This window comes from Saprolegnia parasitica (assembly GCF_000151545.1).
Source record: "Saprolegnia parasitica CBS 223.65 unplaced genomic scaffold supercont2.35, whole genome shotgun sequence".
Classification (NCBI taxonomy): domain Eukaryota; phylum Oomycota; class Saprolegniomycetes; order Saprolegniales; family Saprolegniaceae; genus Saprolegnia; species Saprolegnia parasitica.
This window is the reverse complement of record NW_012156429.1, coordinates 1-19,371: the sequence shown is the minus strand read 5'-3', so window position 1 is coordinate 19,371 and position 19,371 is coordinate 1. Positions and strand designations below refer to the sequence as shown.

Below are 19,371 nucleotides of genomic sequence, written 5' to 3'. Positions count from 1 at the left end.
TCGGTGCGGGTGGTCTGGCTGACGGCCCCATGAGCAGTGCCAGCGACGCGCCGTACTGGATCTCCATCTCTGCCAGCCACGCATCACGCTTGGCACCCAGCGGGAGCAAGTCGGCGTCCCAGAGATCTTGCGGCCATGGCGACTGGGCAGGTACCACAAACGACGTCGGCGGGTGCGCCGGGAACTCGGCGGCGAGACGCTGCATGGCGCCGTCCACCGAGTCAAAGCGCAGTGGTGTCCACTCAAAGCCAAGTGTCGTAAGACGGGCCACGATCCACGGTGCAAGACACGTCGGAGTCAGCAGCCGCAGGGACATGACGACGTTGCCGAGTTGGAGGCTGTGCACGGACGCAGACCAGGGCTCCGTAGCTTCGATCACGAAGTCTTGGGGCACATCCAGATGGTGGTAGAGCGTCTTGAAGGTGGCCAGCGCTAGGAGCATGGGCGTCGACTGGTTGTCGACGTGATCACTGAGCTCTGGAGACTCGAAGCGAGAGGCAAGCTGAGCACCGGCGTCGGGCTCGTTGGCACCCGCTGGCGGTGGCTCCTGGTGCGCTGGCAAGCCGACGGGGGTCATCGCTGCGGGTGAGCGCGGTAGTGTGACACTGCTATCGGCCGTGCCGATACGAACCGACGTTGGTGCTGCCGACTCGCCGCTGCAACCACCGACCGCTGCTGGCTCGATGTCGATCTCGTCGTCTTGGACGTCGATGCCTCCGTCGTCGAAACCCATCGTGTCGTCGTCGTCGTCACTTGCGTCGTCGTTGCCAAGAGATTCGGTGTCGTCAGCAGATGCGACCTCGGACTCATCAGTGGCTCTTGTTGGTGCGTCTTGGGCTGTTGTCAAACTGGCAACGGCAAGCGTCGTCGAGGTCGGCGCCGCTTCGTCCACGCCATTCATCGGTGGTGCTGGCGACGCACCAACCATACCACTTGGAGTCGCTGCTGGCTCGAGAGCACCATTGTCTTCCTCACGCGTTCCAATTGCATCGATGGCAGCGACGGTTGCCGCCGGAAGCAGTCGGTATCTTCTCGCCGACGTCATGACGTCGACCCAATGACCGAGTCGCATGTCGTGCAGGTCCGTCGGCCACTCGGGCAAACTTGGCACAACAAACGCTGTCGGCACGGACGCGCTGGCGTGGACCAAGTGGTACGTGCGCAGACCGACGACAATGCGATGCCACGTCGCCGCAGAGTTGAAGACAAATCCGGTGCCTTCGAGAAGCGCGCGCTTGTGGCAAGTGAGAGCGGCCATGTTCAAGCCGACGGACCACGCGAGGTCGCCGAGGCTCAAGCCGCGCCACGCGTCGATCCAGTCGCCGCCACTTGGTGGCACAACAAAGTCCCGGGCGACGGCGCCGCTGCCCACCATGTCGCGGTAGATCTCAACCAGACGCAGAAACGTATCAAAGTTGGGAATGTTGGGCATGAGGCCCGACTCGGGTCGATGCAAACGATCTTCATAGTCTGGTGGAAGCTCGTAGACGTGCATGCGCAGCACTGGAAGGACGCACTTGAGCTCGATGTTGTGCGCCGCACTCGGCCATTCGGCAGACGATGGCACAAAAAAGCCGTCGGGTATCTCGAGGTCGCCGTGGAGACGTCGGTACGTGAGGAGAGCTTCGATCTGGTCCTGCCACGACACAAATTGCAGGTGCAAAAGATGAGGGTTGGTTGGGTGCCTCTCGCAAGTCGTGTAGCTGTAGCCCCCCGCGTCGCATCTCCAACGGAAGCCGATGGCGTCGAGGTCGCGGAGGCGCGCGGGCGTGAGCAAAATACATCGACCGCGGATAGTGCCAACGACCGTGCCAAGCGTCATGCCGTGCAAGTGCGGCGAGTACGCTGGCGACGCCGGCACGCGAAATAGCCAGTGGACGTTGACATGCCCATGCTCATTGCGGAACACACTGAGCGCGTCGATCTTGTCTTCCCACGTCGACACATGCCGTTGCTTCTTGCCCGCAGCACGACCGAACAACGGGGCTTTGGAGTAGGAGGATGAAGCGTTGGTTTTCGGGCTTTCGTCGTCATCGCTGCTGAACCCGCCATCTGACTCAACAGAACGCGGCTTGGGTGGCGAGCTGTCGGTCTCTTCGTCACTCGAGGTTACACCGTCAACGCCAAGCGCGTCCACTGCCGCCTGCTTGCGTCGGGTGATCGGTCCCGTCCGAAGCGACTCGTCGAGCTCGCCACCGACCCGAGCCCGTTTGCAGCGCTTGTCACGTGAAGTCGATGCCCGGCGTTTGGACGGCGTCGGAGCTGCCGTGGCTCTGCCGAGCGGTGGAACGGCCGATGCCATGTCCGTCGGGTTGCAGACGCCAGCGCCAGCGTTGGTGAGAATGGCGCCGAGCGGTAGCCCATGCATGGACGTTGGCCACGGCGCATCGGGCGGGACGACGTAGCCGCTCGGGATCTCGGCATGGCCGTGAAGCAAGCGGAAGAGGGCCACCGCCTGCACCTTCCAGGCCTGGGCGAACGCCATCGCAATTGGATTATGCGAAACGCGCCAATCAAACGTAAGTATCGATTTATTATAGCCAATCATATCGCCCAAGCCAGCTCACGACGTTCAACTCAGGAAATGATTTGCAACTGGACAACCAGAGCTGCTGGCACCAGCATGACTAAAACCTGAGGTACGACTATAGTAGTCGCCTTCATATTTTACATTGTGTACGAACCTCGGACCGTCCAGGGTCGATAAAAAGGACCTGTGCACCGAGACGCCTGTTTGGCTCTGGAAATGAGGCGACAGAATGTTTGTTTCATCATTTGTACAGCCAGGATGTGTCCACGTTCAATGTGCTCTCTGAACAGCCATTGCGTGAGATGCAGCGGAATTCACCCAAAGCACTCATGTTTAGGACGAAGTAGTCATTGGTCCAAGCAGTCTGCGCGGTCCGTCGACATCGCTGTTGTCGATTTTTACCAAGTTTGTTGTAGTACACTGTCTTGAAAAGCGCTCGTTCTGGGCCCAACGGACAAGTAGAACTGCGTCCATTCTCTGGGGAAACATCCATTGTCGTCGTCCAGCACACTTGCTTTTGCCACCATGTTCCGCTCCTTCACCGCCGCTTCGGCCCCGATCCCCACCGAGACGCCTTTCGTCACGAGCGTGGGCGAGAGTCGCCGCCACTTGGTCGACCGCCTCCGCGCCTACCACCTCGACAAGTACATTGCCTTGCCGCAGATTGCCGTCATGGGCGACACGTCGAGCGGCAAGTCGTCCGTCTTGTCGGCCATCTCGGGCATCACGTTTCCGTCGTCGAGCACGCTCACAACGCGCTGTCCGACGCAGCTCGTGCTCTCGCAGGCACCTAAACTCTCGGGCTCGGCGCGCCTCATGCGCTACAACGGGACTCCCGAGCCACCGACGGCTATTGCGAGCATGGCCGACGTCACGGCTGCGATTGCATCACTCACGCAGCAGCTCGTCGACGAAGGCCAGAGCATCAGCGACGACTGGATCGAGATCGCGCTGGAAGGTCCCGCGCTGCCGGACTTGACGCTGGTCGACCTCCCGGGGCTCATCCGCACGGTCGGCGACGATGAAGACGTGGGCATGATTGCGCGCGTCCGGGCCCTCGTGCAGCGCTTCTTGCACCAAGAACGCACGATCATCTTGGCCGTCGTGCTCGCCAACGTGGACGTGCACAACACTGAGATTTTGCACCTTTCCAAGGAGGTGGACGCGGACGGGACGCGGACCATGTCGATCCTCACCAAGCCAGACCTCGTCGACGTCGGCTCGGAGCAGGCCGTTCTTGATCTGCTCGCGAACCGCACCATGAAGAATCGGAGCCACGGCTACCACATGGTCAAGTGCCGCGGGCAAGACGCGCTGAACAAGGGCGTGTCGATTGAAGCCGCGCGCAACGAAGAGGCCACCTACTTTGCAACGCACAGCGTCTGGCGCAGCGTGGACACGCACTTGCTCGGGACAGGTCGCCTCGCGACCAAGCTCTCGATGCTTTTGCTCGCGTTTGTCGAGAGCGAGCTGCCCAAAGTGTACGCCGAGATTGACACGCAAACCGCCGACTGTCAGCGCGAGCTCGCGGCGATGGGGCCGCCACTGCGCACGGCCGGCACCCGCCGTCAGGTCTACATGGAGCACGTCCGTATTGCCAAGCAACACTTGGACGATGCGGCCCACGGGCAGTACAAGGGCGACTTTTTCCGCGACGGGACGGACGACAACCGACTGCGGGCCCAGCTGCGACGCCTGGAAGGCGATTTCCAGGAGGCCATTGACAGCTTGTCGACGATCGACGTCAATGTGGTCGACATGCCCAAGCGAGAGCCACTGGTCGGCGATTACGTCGAAGTTCATGAAGGCGACGACGAATGGCAGGTGCAAAAGGTTACCAAGGTCGGTTCCAAAAGCCGTGTGTTGACTGCCGCCCACAGCCACGCATGGTTGGAGCGCGGCAGTGAGTGGCGCTTCATGACGGTTCTCGACACGACGGAGCTTAAGCAGCTCATGCTTGACAGCCGCGGCGACGAGCTCTCGCTCTTCCTCTCGTACACGACGTTTGCGAACGTGACCGAGCAGCACTATTTGAGCGCATGGGAAGCCCCGATGCAAACGCTCTTTGAGGGCTACAAGGCGTTGCTCGCCGAGGTGACGCGCCGCGCGATCATCTCGACGCAAGCGCCAACAGGGGTCCAACAGCACCTCGAGCGCATCGCCAACCAAGTGCTGACCACGTGCGCGGACGCGACCAAACCAGCGCTCGACAAGATTATGCACAAGGAGAAGCGCCCGTACACGCAAAACGACGCTATGTACCGCGACTTTACGACGCTGCGCTACCAGCCGCTGATGCAAGGGCTCGACGCACTCTCAGGTATGTGTCCCATTCGCACGCCAGAAAATGCACTCATAATGATGGATGGACTAGGCAACAATGACGGAGCAAACGTGTCGATGGGGGCGGTCAAGGCCCTCCTCCAGATGCACGCCAGTGTTGGCTCGGTGAGCAACGAGGACGCCCAAGCCACCGACCTCCACCATGCGATTTCGGCGTACCTGCACGTGGCCAAGAAGCGCTTTACGGACCTGGTTCCAATGGAGCTCAACAGCACTCTTGTCGAGTCATATGTGATGCAACTGGCGCGCCGCTGGGAGACGATGGACGCGACGGATGAAATTCTAGAGCGCATCCTCTTTGAGAGCGACGCTGACGCGTTGCGCCGCGACGAACTGGGCAACAAGCTCGAGGCGCTTCGCCGTGCCAAGGACGACATTGACATGCCGTGAGTACGCGGAAGCGAGCTCGTATCGCATCGATGCCGCCATGAATTTAATGAAGTGCCTTGCATTTTTTTCTTTTTACGGGAGCGTGCCACGTCATCGCTGGTAACTTCAACCTTAACGGACGATAAAATTAGATGGCCAGAATCGACGAAATGCGCGTGTCGGAGCCGCACAAGGAGCTCGCGGTCGCCAACGAAAAGTACGTCAAGAACTGCACCGAGCTTGTGCTGGCGCACCGCGAGATCGATGTGCTCGGCAATTTTGAACCGTTTGTGAGCCTCGAGGTGCTCTGGATCAACGACAACAATGTACCTTCACGCTCAAGAATTTTCGACAAAGACTCATATGATGGTAGATTGAAAAACTCACGGGTCTCGACACGTGCTTCCGCATCAAGTACTTGTTTGCGCAAAACAACCGCATCTCGTACGACGCATCCTAGTTTGCGGGGGCGCTTGCGATTTTCTGATGATGATGGATAGGACGGTCGATGGATCGCTTCTGCACTTCACGTTTTTACGCGAACTTCGACTCTTCAACAACCGTCTCCAGGACCTGCACGCGACGCTCCGAACGCTCTCCAAGCTTTTGCACTTGCACGATTTGGGTCCATTTTTCTCGTGGAAAAGGCCCCAAAACTCACACATTTCATTAGATTTGTTTGGCAATCCGCTGGCCGAAGAGGAAAACTACCGTCTGCACGTGATTGCAGCAATTCCGTCGCTCGAGGTGTTTGATCGCCACGTCATCACCCCCGACGAGCGCATCGCCGCCAAAAAGTACAAATTTGGATATTTTTTGCGAAGATTCATGGATTTGGATACTCACACGATGGCTCGGTAGGCTACACCTGCGGCGTCCCGACCACGCAGCCAAAGCCAGCAACAACCACCAGTTGACAAAAGAGCCACAGCCGCACGAATGGTCGGGCACCGTCAAGATGCTAATGAAGGAAGTGTCGGTGATCGAACGACGCCACAAGGCAAGCGTAGATTTCATAGATCACAACCTCATGGCTCCGGCTAGGCCCAAGAAGAGGCCGAACGAAAGAAGCAATTTCAAATGACCGACGCGTCGTTTACGAGTCAAACGAATGCGAGCAACCGCGCGATTGCGATTGCTCAGAACGCAACGGTCATGGACGAGTGGGATCTCTGCCATTTGCGCAAAGCCTTTCGGGCGGCTGACCCCCGCAAACGCGGGTGGAACACGATTTTTTGACATCCAACTGGTTACAAATGACACTTAGAGGTATTTTTGCAACCCTTTTCGGGCACATTATCTCGGAAATGCTCGACCATGGGCAGCAGCTCGTCTTCAACGATTATGTTCTCGACGAAGAAAGCAGTTTTTCCGAGCTACTCGCACACATTACGCGGCCCATGACCGCCGCCGAGATCGATCAAGAAGATGTCGACCCGCCTACCACGAGCCTTGTGACGTGGGCGCTCTTCTCACAGGTAAACAACCTACTTGATAGTTGGTTTAGTTCTGAGCAAGACAGAATTTAACCTCCGTGAGATAGGGATTTACCCAAGGATTCGTTGGACCAAACAAAGTACCGCTGCGTTGGCAACCGCTACCAGCCACTGATGTGGCTGCGCGCGCCAACGAGTACTTTGAAAAAACGCGCGCCCTCCAAAAACGGATGCTGTCGATGGCCGAGCCCAAGCCGGTGACCGACGTTGCATCACACGAAAGTATCAAATGTTCCGTAGGACTTGATCAAACAAATGCACGCGCTATCCCAAAAAGCATACCACCTGCAAAGCCTTTGTGACCAGCGCAGCTCGGGACGCAGCTCGTTTGCACACATTGCTGCGGCCGAAGCCAAGTCCCCTGCCCGCGTAGACGCATTATTTGTCGCTGCCAGTATCGATGTGTACGTCTAGGACGCGATCACGGTGTTTAGCTACACCAAAGTATGTCCGTCCAAGGACGAAATGGGCCAGAACGATCCGAGCCAGCTCCTCGCCAAGAAATACGCCATCAAAGACAGGGTACACAACCTTCCACTGCCACTGTATCAATCCATCAACCTATGTAGGATTTCCAATCGTACTTGAAAGCCAAAGACGCGCGGCGGCCGGTCAAAGTCACAAAAGACGTGTTGACGTTGTAGGCTAAAGTGCATGCATTATGTATCAATCTTTCAAAATACTTGGATAAAAATACTACTGTTTTCTTTACTTGGTCGCCGTCACGTCGAGCGTCACGGCTTTTTGAAGGCAGGTGTAAAAGATGTTTGGGGGGCGACGGCGCAGAATCCCGTCGGTGACCTACAGACACTCGAGTGCTTGACGCGTTAGAGTCGACGTACGTCGAAGCGGGCTTCGCCGTGGTCGTTCTTGGTCCATAAATAAGGGATGTCGCATGCAGTGCACGCGCGCGCGATAGCTTCTTCCAGCCGTGACGGCGCTTCAAAGCAGCCATCTCGGCTCAAGTAGGCGCCGATCCACGCCAGGGATTTGCCTACAATAGAAGCGATATATATTGTGTGTCGGCTGCACGAGATAGCACGACGCACCGGCCAGCGTCGCTGTCTTGAGCACGAGCGTGCAAATGGATAGCGTTGCAATGCACTCTTCACGAATGCCTCCATAGCGATCGGTAAATAGTGTCCAAAACAAGATCGGTTCATACCAAGACGGCGAAGGCGATGGGCGTCCGCCGATGCATTCAAGGCTGCGACGTGTTGTCGCATCGCAGGACTAAACGGCGCTTGGGCCTGCGGGTACGTGGCCCAGTCCAGACGCGCTTCGCTGAGACGGTCCCTAGTCCAGTGTGGAGGCTACACGCTGTATCAAGTTGCAAAAATACCAGCTCGGAAGGATACAGCCGTGGTCAATGGGCACGAGTTTGTATGGTGCGGTCTTGCCGAGGAGCAAAAGATTGCCGCCGTGGCGATCCGTGTTGAAGAGACGCACATCGAGGAGCCCAATGCGGTGGACTAGAGACACATGAGGCCATCGCATTAAAGAAATCGGTACCTTGATCCACGGAAGCCATTTGAACAGCTTTCTCGAGCGCATGGGGCATGCCAAAGTCTTCCATACTGCCGGCGCTTGGGGCCATGAACCGCTGGACTGCTCCGAGCTTGAACCAGCCAGAGTTGTTGGTGCCGCTGGGCTTCTTGCGTTTGCAGTTGGCCATGTGGAGCCGAGCGACGGCCGTGGGGGGAACGCCGCTAAAACCGCCCATCGCAGCGTCCAAGACATAGCTACAACAGAGGAGACTTCGAGTCGCGCACATATCCTCTCAATGTACGTACGCGGCTTCTTCGCGCACGGCGCCTTCGCCCGCGCAGAGGCCTTCGCGAACAAACACCTCTTCCTCAGTGGGCTTGAACATGACGACCTTGGCGCCGGACGTCGACGACGACAGCGCATAGACGCCGCCTTCGCCGCCCACGACGGACTCGAATGCGTGCGCGTTTGTGGACTGCAACTGGGCGACATCCCAGAGCATGTGCACTCGATGACCGCCTACACAAATCGTCAGACACCTTTCGTCGCACAGACTTGAAATGCACCCGCAGAATCCATGCGGTCATGGCGGAGGTGCGCAACAAACGAGTCGCGACCTTTCGCAGCCAGCTCAGGGACGTTGACAAAGACTTCGGGTGCGTCGTTCGTGTTGGGAAGCGACGCGATAAGCGCGTCGTCGTCGATGGCCACCGTGAGGCCGTGCACCGAGGCCGCAATGGCATCCAAGGATGCTCGGTGGTTCATCGTCCAGTGACGCGGTAGCGGAATACGCAGCGACGTCAGTTGGCGTTGGCTGACAAAGACTGCGAGTTCTTCTCGCAGCGAGTCGCGTTCGAGGTGCAACACTACATCTTCCCGCTTGGGGTTTTGATCCAAGTCGGGCGCTTGGGACTTGACAGGCTTTGGCGGCAGCCGCGCTGCGTCGGGTCGTCGGAGATGAAAGACGCCGCGCAGGTAGGCTGATGTGACCATGTCGCCGTTCGCACAATGCTCGTGGCGAAGTCGAGTATGGGGCACCGTGTGGCGCCAACCGAAGCGCGATACGATTGGTCCGAACAATGCGACATGGTGAAACGGAATGATCTGATTGGATCAACCCGAGCTTCAAGATACGTGGCGGTTCGAGCTTTCAAGAAGTCGAAGGCCAACCCCGCCAACGCCAAGAGCACCGTTGATACATGGACACGAGCAAGTGATATATCCTCGGAGGGCGTCCTTTCTGGATAGCTGGTTATTGGTAAAATGGTATAAAGAGCGAACGCCGACGTGGTGGTACCGTTTGAGGAAAATATTGTTCCACGAGGTTTGAGATGAAGAACTTTTGGTAGAATAGAATCTCCTTGAAAAATTAGCGAGATCGTCGAGTTGTGGGTCTCAAGGCACTTCATGGATCGACGCGCGAGGATTTTTATGTGGTTCACTAGGTGCAATGTTCGACTATTTTATAGTCCGACCTCCTCGACCCACGCATTCGGCAAGAACATAACAATGTAATGCGATCTACTCCTCATTCTACGAATACGCTGAAACCGATGCCCAAATCAGTGATCTACTGCGTATGCACAAACGAACGACTCTACAAGTGACAGTAAATTAGTACATGATATGACGTTTTTGGGCTTCTTGATGGGCGAAGATCAACGAATCGAGGCGCATACTAGTGTGCAACAATGGTACTAGTAACATCGTTTTAATTGGACGACACACGAGTAGTGTTTAGAAAAACGTGCGCTCAAACACCGTGTACTTGTCCTGGCTGTTGACTTGGTTGTGGCGGTACAGCCACGTCGAGATCGACTCGTTCGTCGGTGACCGGCTCCATTCGATCACGCGGGCCGTGCGCGCGTGGTTTTTCTTGTTGTAGCCAGCACCTAGCCCATGTTGAGCTCTGTCGTCGACTATGAAGTTGCGCGTGGGTACCGTAGCCGACGCCGCCGCCATAGCACATGTGCAAGTTGTCCTTCTTGAAGCAAAAATCGTTCAAGTGGTCGTGGCCGCAGAACGTCGCCTTGACATCGCCCACTAATACCGAGCGACACCATGAGCATCCTCATCGCACCCTCCTCTGTCACACATACTCTCGACAATGGCTTCGTAAAGACTGTGGTTGGCATGGCCGCCGATGCCTTCGCGACGGTCGCCTTGCCCAATGCCGTTGAACTCGTTGTACTCGGGCATCGGAATGTGAAAAACATGAGGGCCGGCACGTCCCGGCCCTTGTACTTGGCCGAGACGGACTTGAAGTAGTCGAGCTGCGCTGGCGCAATGTCGCCGTCGTTGTGCGTATCTGCAAAGTACATGTGCATCATGTCGGTGGCGTTGGGCGACTTGAGCGAGAGCTCGTAATTGCCAGCGCCGCCAATGTTGAACGGACCGTACTTGGCGTACGAGTGCGGAAGCGACTCGATGTACGCCATCATGATCTTGCGGTTCGAAAAGAGGTGCTACATGTCGCCTTGGTCCATAATAAAGTGGTTGAAAGAGCACGACGCACCGGTGTAATGCTCTCGTCGTGGTTGCCAAAGACCATGGCCCACGGCAGCTTGCGGTCAATCACGTGCTTGGAGTACGTGTCGATCGCATCAATCGACGACAGCCATGTCTACAAAAAGCGTTAGAACCTCGAAATAAACGTCAGGTGAACGCACCTGCGGATACCAAAGCGACTCGATTTGGTCGCCGGTAAAGACGACAAAGTCGGGCTTAACGTCGTCGAGCATCTTGTTCATCATCTCGGTCATGTGCGACTCAAAACAAAGCTTCTTCATATCGTCGGGCTTGTCCATGCACGGGAAGAACCGGTTGGCCGTGTAGTGCATGTCAGGGACTTGAAGAATCTTGTACGAGAGCACGTCGCCGTTCTGGCGCGCCACAAGCGGCGGCCGCTGGATCTTGGCGGTCTCGACAAGGGCCTTTTGCACCTCGCCGTCGATAAACTGGTTGACGACCGGGAGCTCCAATTCCTTGAGCTTGTCCGCGACGATCTTGACGAGCCAGTTGATGTTGAGCTGCGCGTCGGCACCCGTCAGCGCGAGCGCGAGCGTCGTTGCAAGGCAAGCGAGCTTCATCGTGCCAATTGAAAAATGAGAGCATGCTCACCGGTATCGGCACTGTACTCTGGGTTCGTCCCCACTACCATGTGTATCGGAACACACGGAAAACGAGCTCGCAATTCTTGCGCTGCTGCGAGAGTTGTGTTGGGTCAACCGTGACGATGGACGGCAGTGGATGGCGCCAAGTATTACCGCAGTATCTCTGGCCTGATCCAGGCTTTCTGTCCCACCGTTGGGCCATCGTTCACCCACTCTCGTGCGCGATCCTGAAAAACATCGGGACGTCTCCGTGTCTCTGCACCTCGTGCATCCGGACCTACTCGGGCCGACAGGGGTCCGACCGTTTTCTGCGGCTGCAGAGTCGGTCGCGGTGCCACGATGGGCCACGTACGATGGTACTAGATACTACTGCACTATTGCCTTGCACTTGCTCGCCTTGGGCTCTGAAATGACGCATCGCCTCTGCCGCGTCGAGTCGTCACCTGTGAGGAGGCAAATGCACTGCTCGTTTGCAGCGATTGGTCGACTTGCAACGGGTCAAAGCACCCAAGGGGATGATCACTCGTGAAGACCACAGCACGGCGAATGGCTTGCGTAAACAAGGCGTCGCACGCAACTGTCCGACCGTGCAGGTCGAGAGCTCGAGTCCCACCAAGCTATGGAAATGTTTTCGTCTCATTACTTCGATTCGGCACGAAACGGGTGACTTGAATCATCGTGATGAGCCTAGCGTATTCGTTCTACTCCTCATAGGATGACGCTGCGTCTCACCAGACGTTGCCTGTAGACATTTCAAACAGCACCATTCTTTCGATCGTACTATTATAAGGTTAGCTCCACCACAACCAGCACTGCTGCTTTAGATTTGAATCTGAATGTCAAAAGTCGACGCTCCTCAAACCGGTCTTGGTGGTACAGACTTACGACAATCGTCGTCCATTGTATTTTTGAATCTTTAAGGCTCAATAGACAATGCACGTGCGCTGATGCGAGGACTATGATTTCAAAGCAGTTTTCCACCCAGCGAGTAGCCTCCACAACTAGACTACGCATGTGTATGCACAGAGGGCGAAACGAAAGACGAAGAAGATTCAAGCCATGGTTGCTCATTTTCTCCGAGATTCGCTGCTCAAATCAGAGTTGCGAGGCATTGAAGCAGCCATGTATCAGATGCAGCCGGGTTAAACTAGAGCTTTCATTTCCATTTTCCGATTCTTCACCATGCGCCTTGCACTGCTTTTGTCCTCGTTGGCCATTGTCGCTGCCATCGACATCGATGCGCTCGCCGACGACGTCAACAGCCACCTCGAGGCCGGCGACGAGGACGGCATCGAAGGCGTGATCGACGACCACGTGCAAGCATCGCTTCTCGAGTCGGCCAAGATCACGCGCCCGTCGCTCAGCGCTCGCCAAGTCGGCAAAGACCTCGCGTACCGTGTGCTCCAAGTGCCCGACATGCACTACACCACCTACGACTACTATATTTGCAACGGCAAGCCCGACTCACACAAGGGCGTACGTTGCAAGATCGCTACTGCTCATGATCTATTCTGAAACATGACTAGGCATGCTATGAAAAGCACATGACAGAAATGATGCGCAAGATGCTTGACAGCGTCAAGCCCGACTTTGTCGTTTTTACGGGCGACCAAATCGAATCGCTCATCTGGCCCATGGTAACGCAAATGTCCGATTTGCACCCACTAAAGTATTTTCTAGTCGTCGACCAACGCGCTCAAAGCCATCGACTCGTACTCGGCGGCCGTGAATGAGCGCAAGATCCCGTGGGCCATGGTCTTTGGCAACCACGACGAGAGCTACACGCCGGTGGGTCGTCTCTTTAGTGGACCCTAGCCCCTAACCATATCATTTCGAATAGGCGCTGCTCTCCAACAAAAAGGTCATGATGGCCTACATCGAGTCGCTCCCGTACTCGTACGCCAAGTACGGGCCCAAAGACATTGGTGGCGTCGGCAACTACGAAGTCGCCGTCCAGTCGCCGACAACCAACGCGACAGCGCTACGCATGTACTTTTTGGACACGGGCAAGGACGGGACGGTCTCGGAGGGCCAGAAGGCGCACATGAAGTCGCTCGCGGCGTCGCACAAGATCGAGAAGGCGCCGGCACTCATGTTCTTCCATATCCCGATTGAAGAGTACAAGGCGTTCAACGGCACCGGCCAGGGCGGCCGCGGAGACCCCGTGAGCGCGGCCAAGACCAACAGCCACCTCTTCGACACGATGGTCGAGATGGGTGACGTCAAGGCGTCGTTTTGCGGCCACGATCACTTTAACGACTTTTGCTTTTACAAGAGCCCCCTCCACCTCTGCTACGGCGGCGCGACCGGCTACGGTATACTGGACGAGCGCAGTTTGATGTGACGATGCATGTATAGGTGCGGCGTACGGCAAGGGCAGCTACTCGCGCCGCGTGCGCGTCATCGACTGGAAGGTTTCGAGTGGTCAAGAGAGCATCTCGACGTGGCAGTATTTCCACGAAGCGACCAACTCGTACCAGCAGTATGGCCTCTTCCATCGCTCGGCGCCCAAGTAATGTTTTGCCCGTCAAGGACACACCAGTTTTCTATAACCTGTAAGGCACACGTCGTCTACATGTCTAGTGACTTGGTTATATACTCCCAAAGCATTTATGGTCGAACAGAGTACCATACTTGCGTAGTCAAGGTATAGAATGCAGGTGTCTCTAAAATAGGAGATTTGCTGCTCAAAAACGAATTGTTATGGCTCGCTTAAACGGTGGTCAGGTCACGCTCGTAGACAAAGTACTTGTCGTTGGTGTGTTTGATGTTGTGCTTGTAGAGCCACGTTGCGATCGACTCATTCGTGGATGACACGCTCCATTCAATCACGCGAGCTGTACGCGGGTGGTCGCCCTGGGCATATGCCGCTCCTAACCTCCTTTCACAGTCGACAAGCATGGTCAAGCGCGCAACGTACCGTAGCCAACCCCGCCATCGTAGCAGAGGTGCACCGAACCGCGAAGAAAGCAGTAGTCATTGAAGTGATCGTGACCACAAAACGACGCCTGGACATCGCCCACTACACACCGCCACTCGGCATCGCGTGTGATGATAGTTGAATCCTACTCTGGACCATCGTGTCGAAGAGGCCTGTGTTCTTGACGCCGGAGCTGACGGCTTCGCCTTTCGTGCCTTGGCCGGTGCCGTTAAAGTCGTTGTACTCGGGCACTGGAATAGTGGTAAAGGCTAGCGCGGGCGCTTTCTCGGGCGCGTGGGACGCAGCAAACGACCGCAGAAGCGCTTTCTGGCCGTCCGAGACAGCGCCGTCCTTGCCCGTGTCGAGGAAATACAAGTCCAGTGACGCGGCACCGGCGGCGACGCGGAGCTCGTAGTTGCCGACACCGCCAATGCCGTACGGGCCATACTTGGCGTACGAGTACGGAAGCGACTCGATGTAGGCCATCATGACGCGCTTGTTGGCAAAGAGGTACTACGATTGAAGTATCGCAAAAGGACACGCATGCTAGGAAATTGATACCGGATCGACATTCTCATCGTGGTTGCCAAAAACCATCGCCCATGGAATCTTGCGCTTCTCAACTTCGGCGGCGTACGTGTTGACGGCCGCGAGCGACCCGAGCCACGTCTGTGCCACGGGTGGCACCGAAAACTAGAAACATCCAACTAACCCGTACCTGCGGAAAGTGGAGCGCTTCCAGTTGGTCGCCGGTGAAGACGACAAAGTCGGGCTTGACATCGTCAAGCATTTTCGCAACCATAGTCGTCATGTAGGCCTCGACACAGAGCTAGTCCATTCCCTTTTAAGCCAGCGACATGTACGAGTCCCCCACCCCTTGCATCGCATCAGGCTTGTGGTCGCACGGGTAGAGCGCCAAGTTGGTATAGTGGAGATCGGGAATTTGCAGAATGCGGAATCGCATCGCGCCACCGCTGTGCTGCTTGGCCTGCAGCGCCGGTCGCCGGATCTTGGCAGTCTCGGCCAGCGCGTCCTTGACGGCGGCGTCGATGATGGGATCGAGCGCTCCGTGCTCGGCCTTGCGCAAGAGAGCTCGGACCTTGTCTTGGAGGGCCTTGAAGTCGAACGTAGCGTTGGTGCCTACCACCAACGCCAGCAGCACGATCAAGAAGCAGCGCATGATCGGAAACAGAAAATGAGCTGCGATTTGGACAGAGAATCCGCGGCATGAATCTAGCTCGAGATGCACAGTGGTACGAGTCTACGTATGCAAGCGCTTCGTTTGAGCATACGCCAAACGCGTTTCCTCAACAAGTAGCTGCTCGAGGCGCACCCAAGCAGCCTGATCGGGAGCCATCAGAAGCACACGATCGCAGGGAGCAACGATTCAAACACGCTACTGTTCATTCCATGCCAGGCAACCAAATGACAATGCTGGCCCCAGCATGGAATAAATTCTAGAGCCCGAAAGATGGAATCAAAAAGATACTAGTAGAATCAATCAGATGATAAAGCTGATGACCTTTCTTTGAAGCAGCAAGTAAGGTAGCGCATACGTGCAAACAAATTTGCTGGACATGATATAGATATCGTCGCTGGCTGGGTCTGAAGCTTACGTTTGCGCATCGTGCTCATGCGTTTTGAAGCTTTAAACTCCGGTTCGTTGTCAGTGCTACCCAAGTTGTACAAGCGTCTTCGTGCAAATCAAAGTGGATAACTACTGTCGAATGATGCGAGCTATCCATTCACATGCAACGGGGTCGTGCATAGCTCTATGAAACAGCTGATTTTTTCATTGTGGTGCAATAGTTGTGGAATCACACGACGTCATTTTTAACCGGCCTGCGTGTTGGGGTCGTTGCTTCCTGCCTGACGCTTGGTGGCCACCAATTCATCGTCCAACATGTGTCGCTGCCTGCATGAACTCAAGCGTCGATGCTCGGTACTTCGTCTTTGCCACGCCGCTTGATTCACTCGCAATCTAGAGCAGCGAAATACAGACTAAGATCTCAACACCATCGTCAAGATTCCCGGTTTGCGCGAACCCGTAGTTCGACGACATGGTCAAGACGTTTTGACTAACAGCGCCAAGATCGAGCGGCCCTCAATGACGCCCAAGCAGCGCAGCGACGGCATCTTGATTTTAAAATTCTTGAAGTCCCTAGCATGCATAGCCAACTCGACCAGATCTGAGGAAAGGGACAGACGCAATGCTGACGGTGGGATGTCTACAGCCAAGGATCATACAAGTCCCACCCATCCGGTTTTGAAACACGTGGTCGTGGCGCCAAATGGCCTGGCTTTGCACGGACCCAAGACAATACCGCAGCCATTTTGATATGTAAGATTCTGGTCCCGTCCGCGCTTCTAGGTTGTATATGGCACATATACCTACCGTTGCTTAGAATGCGATGGTGCGGAGGGGCACGAATCCCAATGGATCGACGCTGGACGATATACTAGTATGTATGTGGGATCTGATGCGTGGATGATGGGCAAGCAGTATGTGCCGTGGCTTCTTCAGCACCAAGCCCGCGTCTGACCCGCGCGCTCTGTTATCAGACGTCGGATGTTGTGCTTCGTTGCATGTCTTTAACATTGTGCCTCCTGCCTCGACCACTTATAGGACAACTGTGATTTGTGCATCATCGATTCTTGCTACTTGCGCTTTTTGTTCTTGTTTTTGCCAGGAGAAAACTTGGTGTTGACCTGCATTTGGCTCGAAAGGCTCTTGGCGGCCTTGCGTTGGAGCTCACTGGTCGAGACGGGCACGAGGCCGTCGTCCTCGTCGCTGTTGTTCTCTAATTCGGAATTGCCCTCAATCAAGTGTGGCGGCGCCTGGTTGAGATTGAAATTGAGATGCAAGCCGTTGGCGCGATTCGGGTCGCTCGGCTGCAAATGCGCCCCGAGCGACGTCGTGGCGAGGTTTTGGGGGTTCTTGTGCTGTAAGCGGCGCGTAAATTGCTCGAGCAAGTCGTTACTCCGTTGCTCAATGATCTAATTGCACGCAACTTGAACACAGATGAGGCTCGATCCTTGTACCGCAAGGAACTGCAGAATGTTGCCCTCGGTGATCCCGTGGGCCGCCAACAAGTCGTTCATCGAGCTCATGCGAATCTAGTCGATTGCAAGGAATTGGACGCCGGAAATATCATACAACACCGTACCGCCATTGCATTTTGGTCGTCATTCTTGCCTGAGACCGCGTTGACAGAGTTGGCGGATGGCTACAAAAAAATGCCGTTTGTAAATTCACAAACGGGGATGAATCATGTGCTACCGGCGCCATTTCGTTACAGCCGAGCGAGTTGTAGAGCTTGTCGACGGCGCGCGCAATCGGACCGAACTCGCGCTGGGCGTTTTGGCGCAGGCGCTCGTAGTCGACGTTCTCCTTGAGAATTCTGTACAATCCTGAGTTCACACCAAATAGAATAATTCGCCCACTTTTGGCGGGTTTCTTCCAAGCTGTCGATGAGTCGCTTGCGCATGTTGGCACTGCCTTCCTTGAGTTCGTCTGCATAGCTAAATTGTTGGCATCGTAGTGTCTCCAACCACTGAAATGGACAACGTACCGCTGCTGCTCGCGCTGCAAAGCTGCTGTTTGCTCTTCAAGTTGTTCGCTTTCATTGTTGATATTCTAGTCCAAAACCCTGCAATTCCCAAGTTTTTTCCACGAACGGTACCTGCACGTAGCGAAAAAGAGCGAAATTTTCCTCTTCTTTTTTGGTGTAAATGTCGACCAACTTGTGATAGTCGTCGCATCCCGTGTGTTTCTACGCATCAGGTGTCAAGACTCGTACTTGGATTTTTACAATGGAACGTACCATCATCTGCTTGAAGGTCGACTCGTGCAGCTTGAGGCGTTCGCTCACGACTTCGATCGCAGTCTTGTCCTCCCGAAGCTAGCACAGAAAATAATATACGATGGTGCAGACAGAAGGAAGGCGCACCGCCACGTCCAGCTTGTGCAGTGTGAGCTTCATCTCAGCTTCTTCGTCGATGCGGTAGTTGCCACGCACGTAGTTCTCATCGTGCGCCTCGAGCGTCTCGGACTTAAGGGCCTCCTTCCGAAACGAATCTAACCCCATCACTTTTCAGTCAAAAGTGCAAATCCGACAAAACCCAGACCCGCCGACTCTTTTTCACGGGCGATGATCATGGCTAGATTTTGGTAAATGTCGTCAAAGGCTTCTTGCTCTTCCATGTTGACGCTTGCGAGCGAGTGCGCTTGGGCAATGACCTAGGGACATTGATATGTGTGGCAGATATGGGTCCACTGGACCTTGTCCCGCTCGCCCATGATGACCGTCGAGGCCTTGAACGTCTCTTGCATTTGGCGCTGAATGTCGCGAAGTCGTTTTTGGTTCTATACGAGTTACGCTGCCGAATTCGGTGCCGGAAAAAGGGATCAAACCTTCTCAAACACGGTTTGACTGAAAAGCCGATTCGCGCGGAGAGCATCAATTTTCTTCTTGAGGTCCGTGTTGGTCGCCACGAGCTTGCTCTCACTGGCTCCAATAAGAACCGATATGTGCAAACTGCGAGCTGTGTGGTGGTGACCTACCGCGTTCGACAGGCCGCGAGCCGGTTCTCGAGCTTTCCAACTTCTCGGTTTTCGCACATGATCATGGACTTGACAGCGTTGATGCCGCCACCGCGCTGGTCGCCTTCGTTCCTGCAGTTTCTTGAGCTGAAAAGTCATGTTAGGATATGCAGTACATACCGCTTGAGGCGGAGCTGCGCGACCTTTTGCTGCACCGTCTTGTACTCGTCCTCGAGCGACTTGATGCGAACGTTCACGGTGCTAATGAGGCGCGCGTACTTGTCCATCTGAACCTGGAGGTTGAAGATGTAGTCATTCTGCGCCCGCAGCGCGAGCTGGCTCATCGCGCCCGAAGATTTTGTTTTAGCAATGAAACCGATGGCGTTTCCTATGATTATATTCTGTTTGCAAGACACTGTATCGACTGGTGGGGCGAATTTGGGCGCGTCATTTTTTCGTACCAACAATATGGACGCTGAAGACTATATTGATAGGAACTTTGCAAAGGATTCAATCATACCACGACGTACAACACGTGACTGTTATTGTATGAAAGTGGATAGTTCTAC

The 19,371-nt window shown here is 55.6% G+C and overlaps 7 protein-coding genes across 7 annotated transcripts; 3 read left to right on the top strand and 4 right to left on the bottom strand.

Annotated features, from left to right (window-relative positions):
- Positions 1-3,055: 3,055 nt before the first annotated feature.
- Positions 3,056-5,263, top strand: SPRG_07904 (hypothetical protein; the record flags this gene model as incomplete). The annotated part of the gene is made up of 2 exons (XM_012347256.1): positions 3,056-4,850; positions 4,920-5,263. The coding sequence occupies 2 exons, from the start codon at positions 3,056-3,058 to the stop codon at positions 5,261-5,263; spliced, it is 2,139 nt and encodes a 712-aa protein (XP_012202646.1).
- Positions 5,264-5,392: 129 nt separating this feature from the next.
- On the top strand, positions 5,393-7,382 carry SPRG_07903 (hypothetical protein; the record flags this gene model as incomplete). Its single annotated transcript, XM_012347255.1, has 10 exons — positions 5,393-5,568; positions 5,616-5,686; positions 5,743-5,867; positions 5,916-6,039; positions 6,104-6,242; positions 6,287-6,462; positions 6,510-6,720; positions 6,979-7,107; positions 7,153-7,260; positions 7,308-7,382. Coding segments are annotated over 10 exons (1,334 nt in total), but the record flags the coding sequence as incomplete, so codon positions are not given.
- Positions 7,376-9,219, bottom strand: SPRG_07902 (hypothetical protein; the record flags this gene model as incomplete). The annotated part of the gene is made up of 8 exons (XM_012347254.1): positions 7,376-7,539; positions 7,581-7,732; positions 7,788-7,856; positions 7,904-8,034; positions 8,081-8,210; positions 8,251-8,480; positions 8,532-8,745; positions 8,793-9,219. 8 exons carry the CDS (start codon positions 9,217-9,219, stop codon positions 7,447-7,449), a joined length of 1,446 nt encoding a protein of 481 aa, XP_012202644.1. The 3' UTR covers positions 7,376-7,446.
- Positions 9,220-9,963: 744 nt separating this feature from the next.
- On the bottom strand, positions 9,964-11,315 carry SPRG_07901 (hypothetical protein; the record flags this gene model as incomplete). Its single annotated transcript, XM_012347253.1, has 6 exons — positions 9,964-10,118; positions 10,168-10,269; positions 10,326-10,416; positions 10,455-10,691; positions 10,742-10,849; positions 10,896-11,315. 6 exons carry the CDS (start codon positions 11,313-11,315, stop codon positions 9,964-9,966), a joined length of 1,113 nt encoding a protein of 370 aa, XP_012202643.1.
- A 1,206-nt stretch (positions 11,316-12,521) lies between these two features.
- Positions 12,522-13,855, top strand: SPRG_07900 (hypothetical protein; the record flags this gene model as incomplete). The annotated part of the gene is made up of 5 exons (XM_012347252.1): positions 12,522-12,815; positions 12,866-12,976; positions 13,020-13,127; positions 13,180-13,654; positions 13,698-13,855. The coding sequence occupies 5 exons, from the start codon at positions 12,522-12,524 to the stop codon at positions 13,853-13,855; spliced, it is 1,146 nt and encodes a 381-aa protein (XP_012202642.1).
- A 196-nt stretch (positions 13,856-14,051) lies between these two features.
- On the bottom strand, positions 14,052-15,439 carry SPRG_07899 (hypothetical protein; the record flags this gene model as incomplete). The annotated part of the gene is made up of 6 exons (XM_012347251.1): positions 14,052-14,212; positions 14,260-14,361; positions 14,409-14,772; positions 14,830-14,928; positions 14,978-15,088; positions 15,134-15,439. The coding sequence occupies 6 exons, from the start codon at positions 15,437-15,439 to the stop codon at positions 14,052-14,054; spliced, it is 1,143 nt and encodes a 380-aa protein (XP_012202641.1).
- A 1,478-nt stretch (positions 15,440-16,917) lies between these two features.
- SPRG_07898 (hypothetical protein) lies at positions 16,918-19,161 on the bottom strand (the record flags this gene model as incomplete). Its single annotated transcript, XM_012347250.1, has 14 exons — positions 18,983-19,161; positions 18,824-18,934; positions 18,674-18,767; positions 18,542-18,625; positions 18,388-18,499; positions 18,210-18,337; positions 18,084-18,161; positions 17,943-18,032; positions 17,832-17,896; positions 17,704-17,781; positions 17,540-17,660; positions 17,427-17,486; positions 17,302-17,376; positions 16,918-17,256 (listed from the first exon to the last, which is right to left on the bottom strand). The coding sequence occupies exons 1-14, from the start codon at positions 19,144-19,146 to the stop codon at positions 16,918-16,920; spliced, it is 1,599 nt and encodes a 532-aa protein (XP_012202640.1). The 5' UTR covers positions 19,147-19,161.
- Positions 19,162-19,371: the final 210 nt, after the last annotated feature.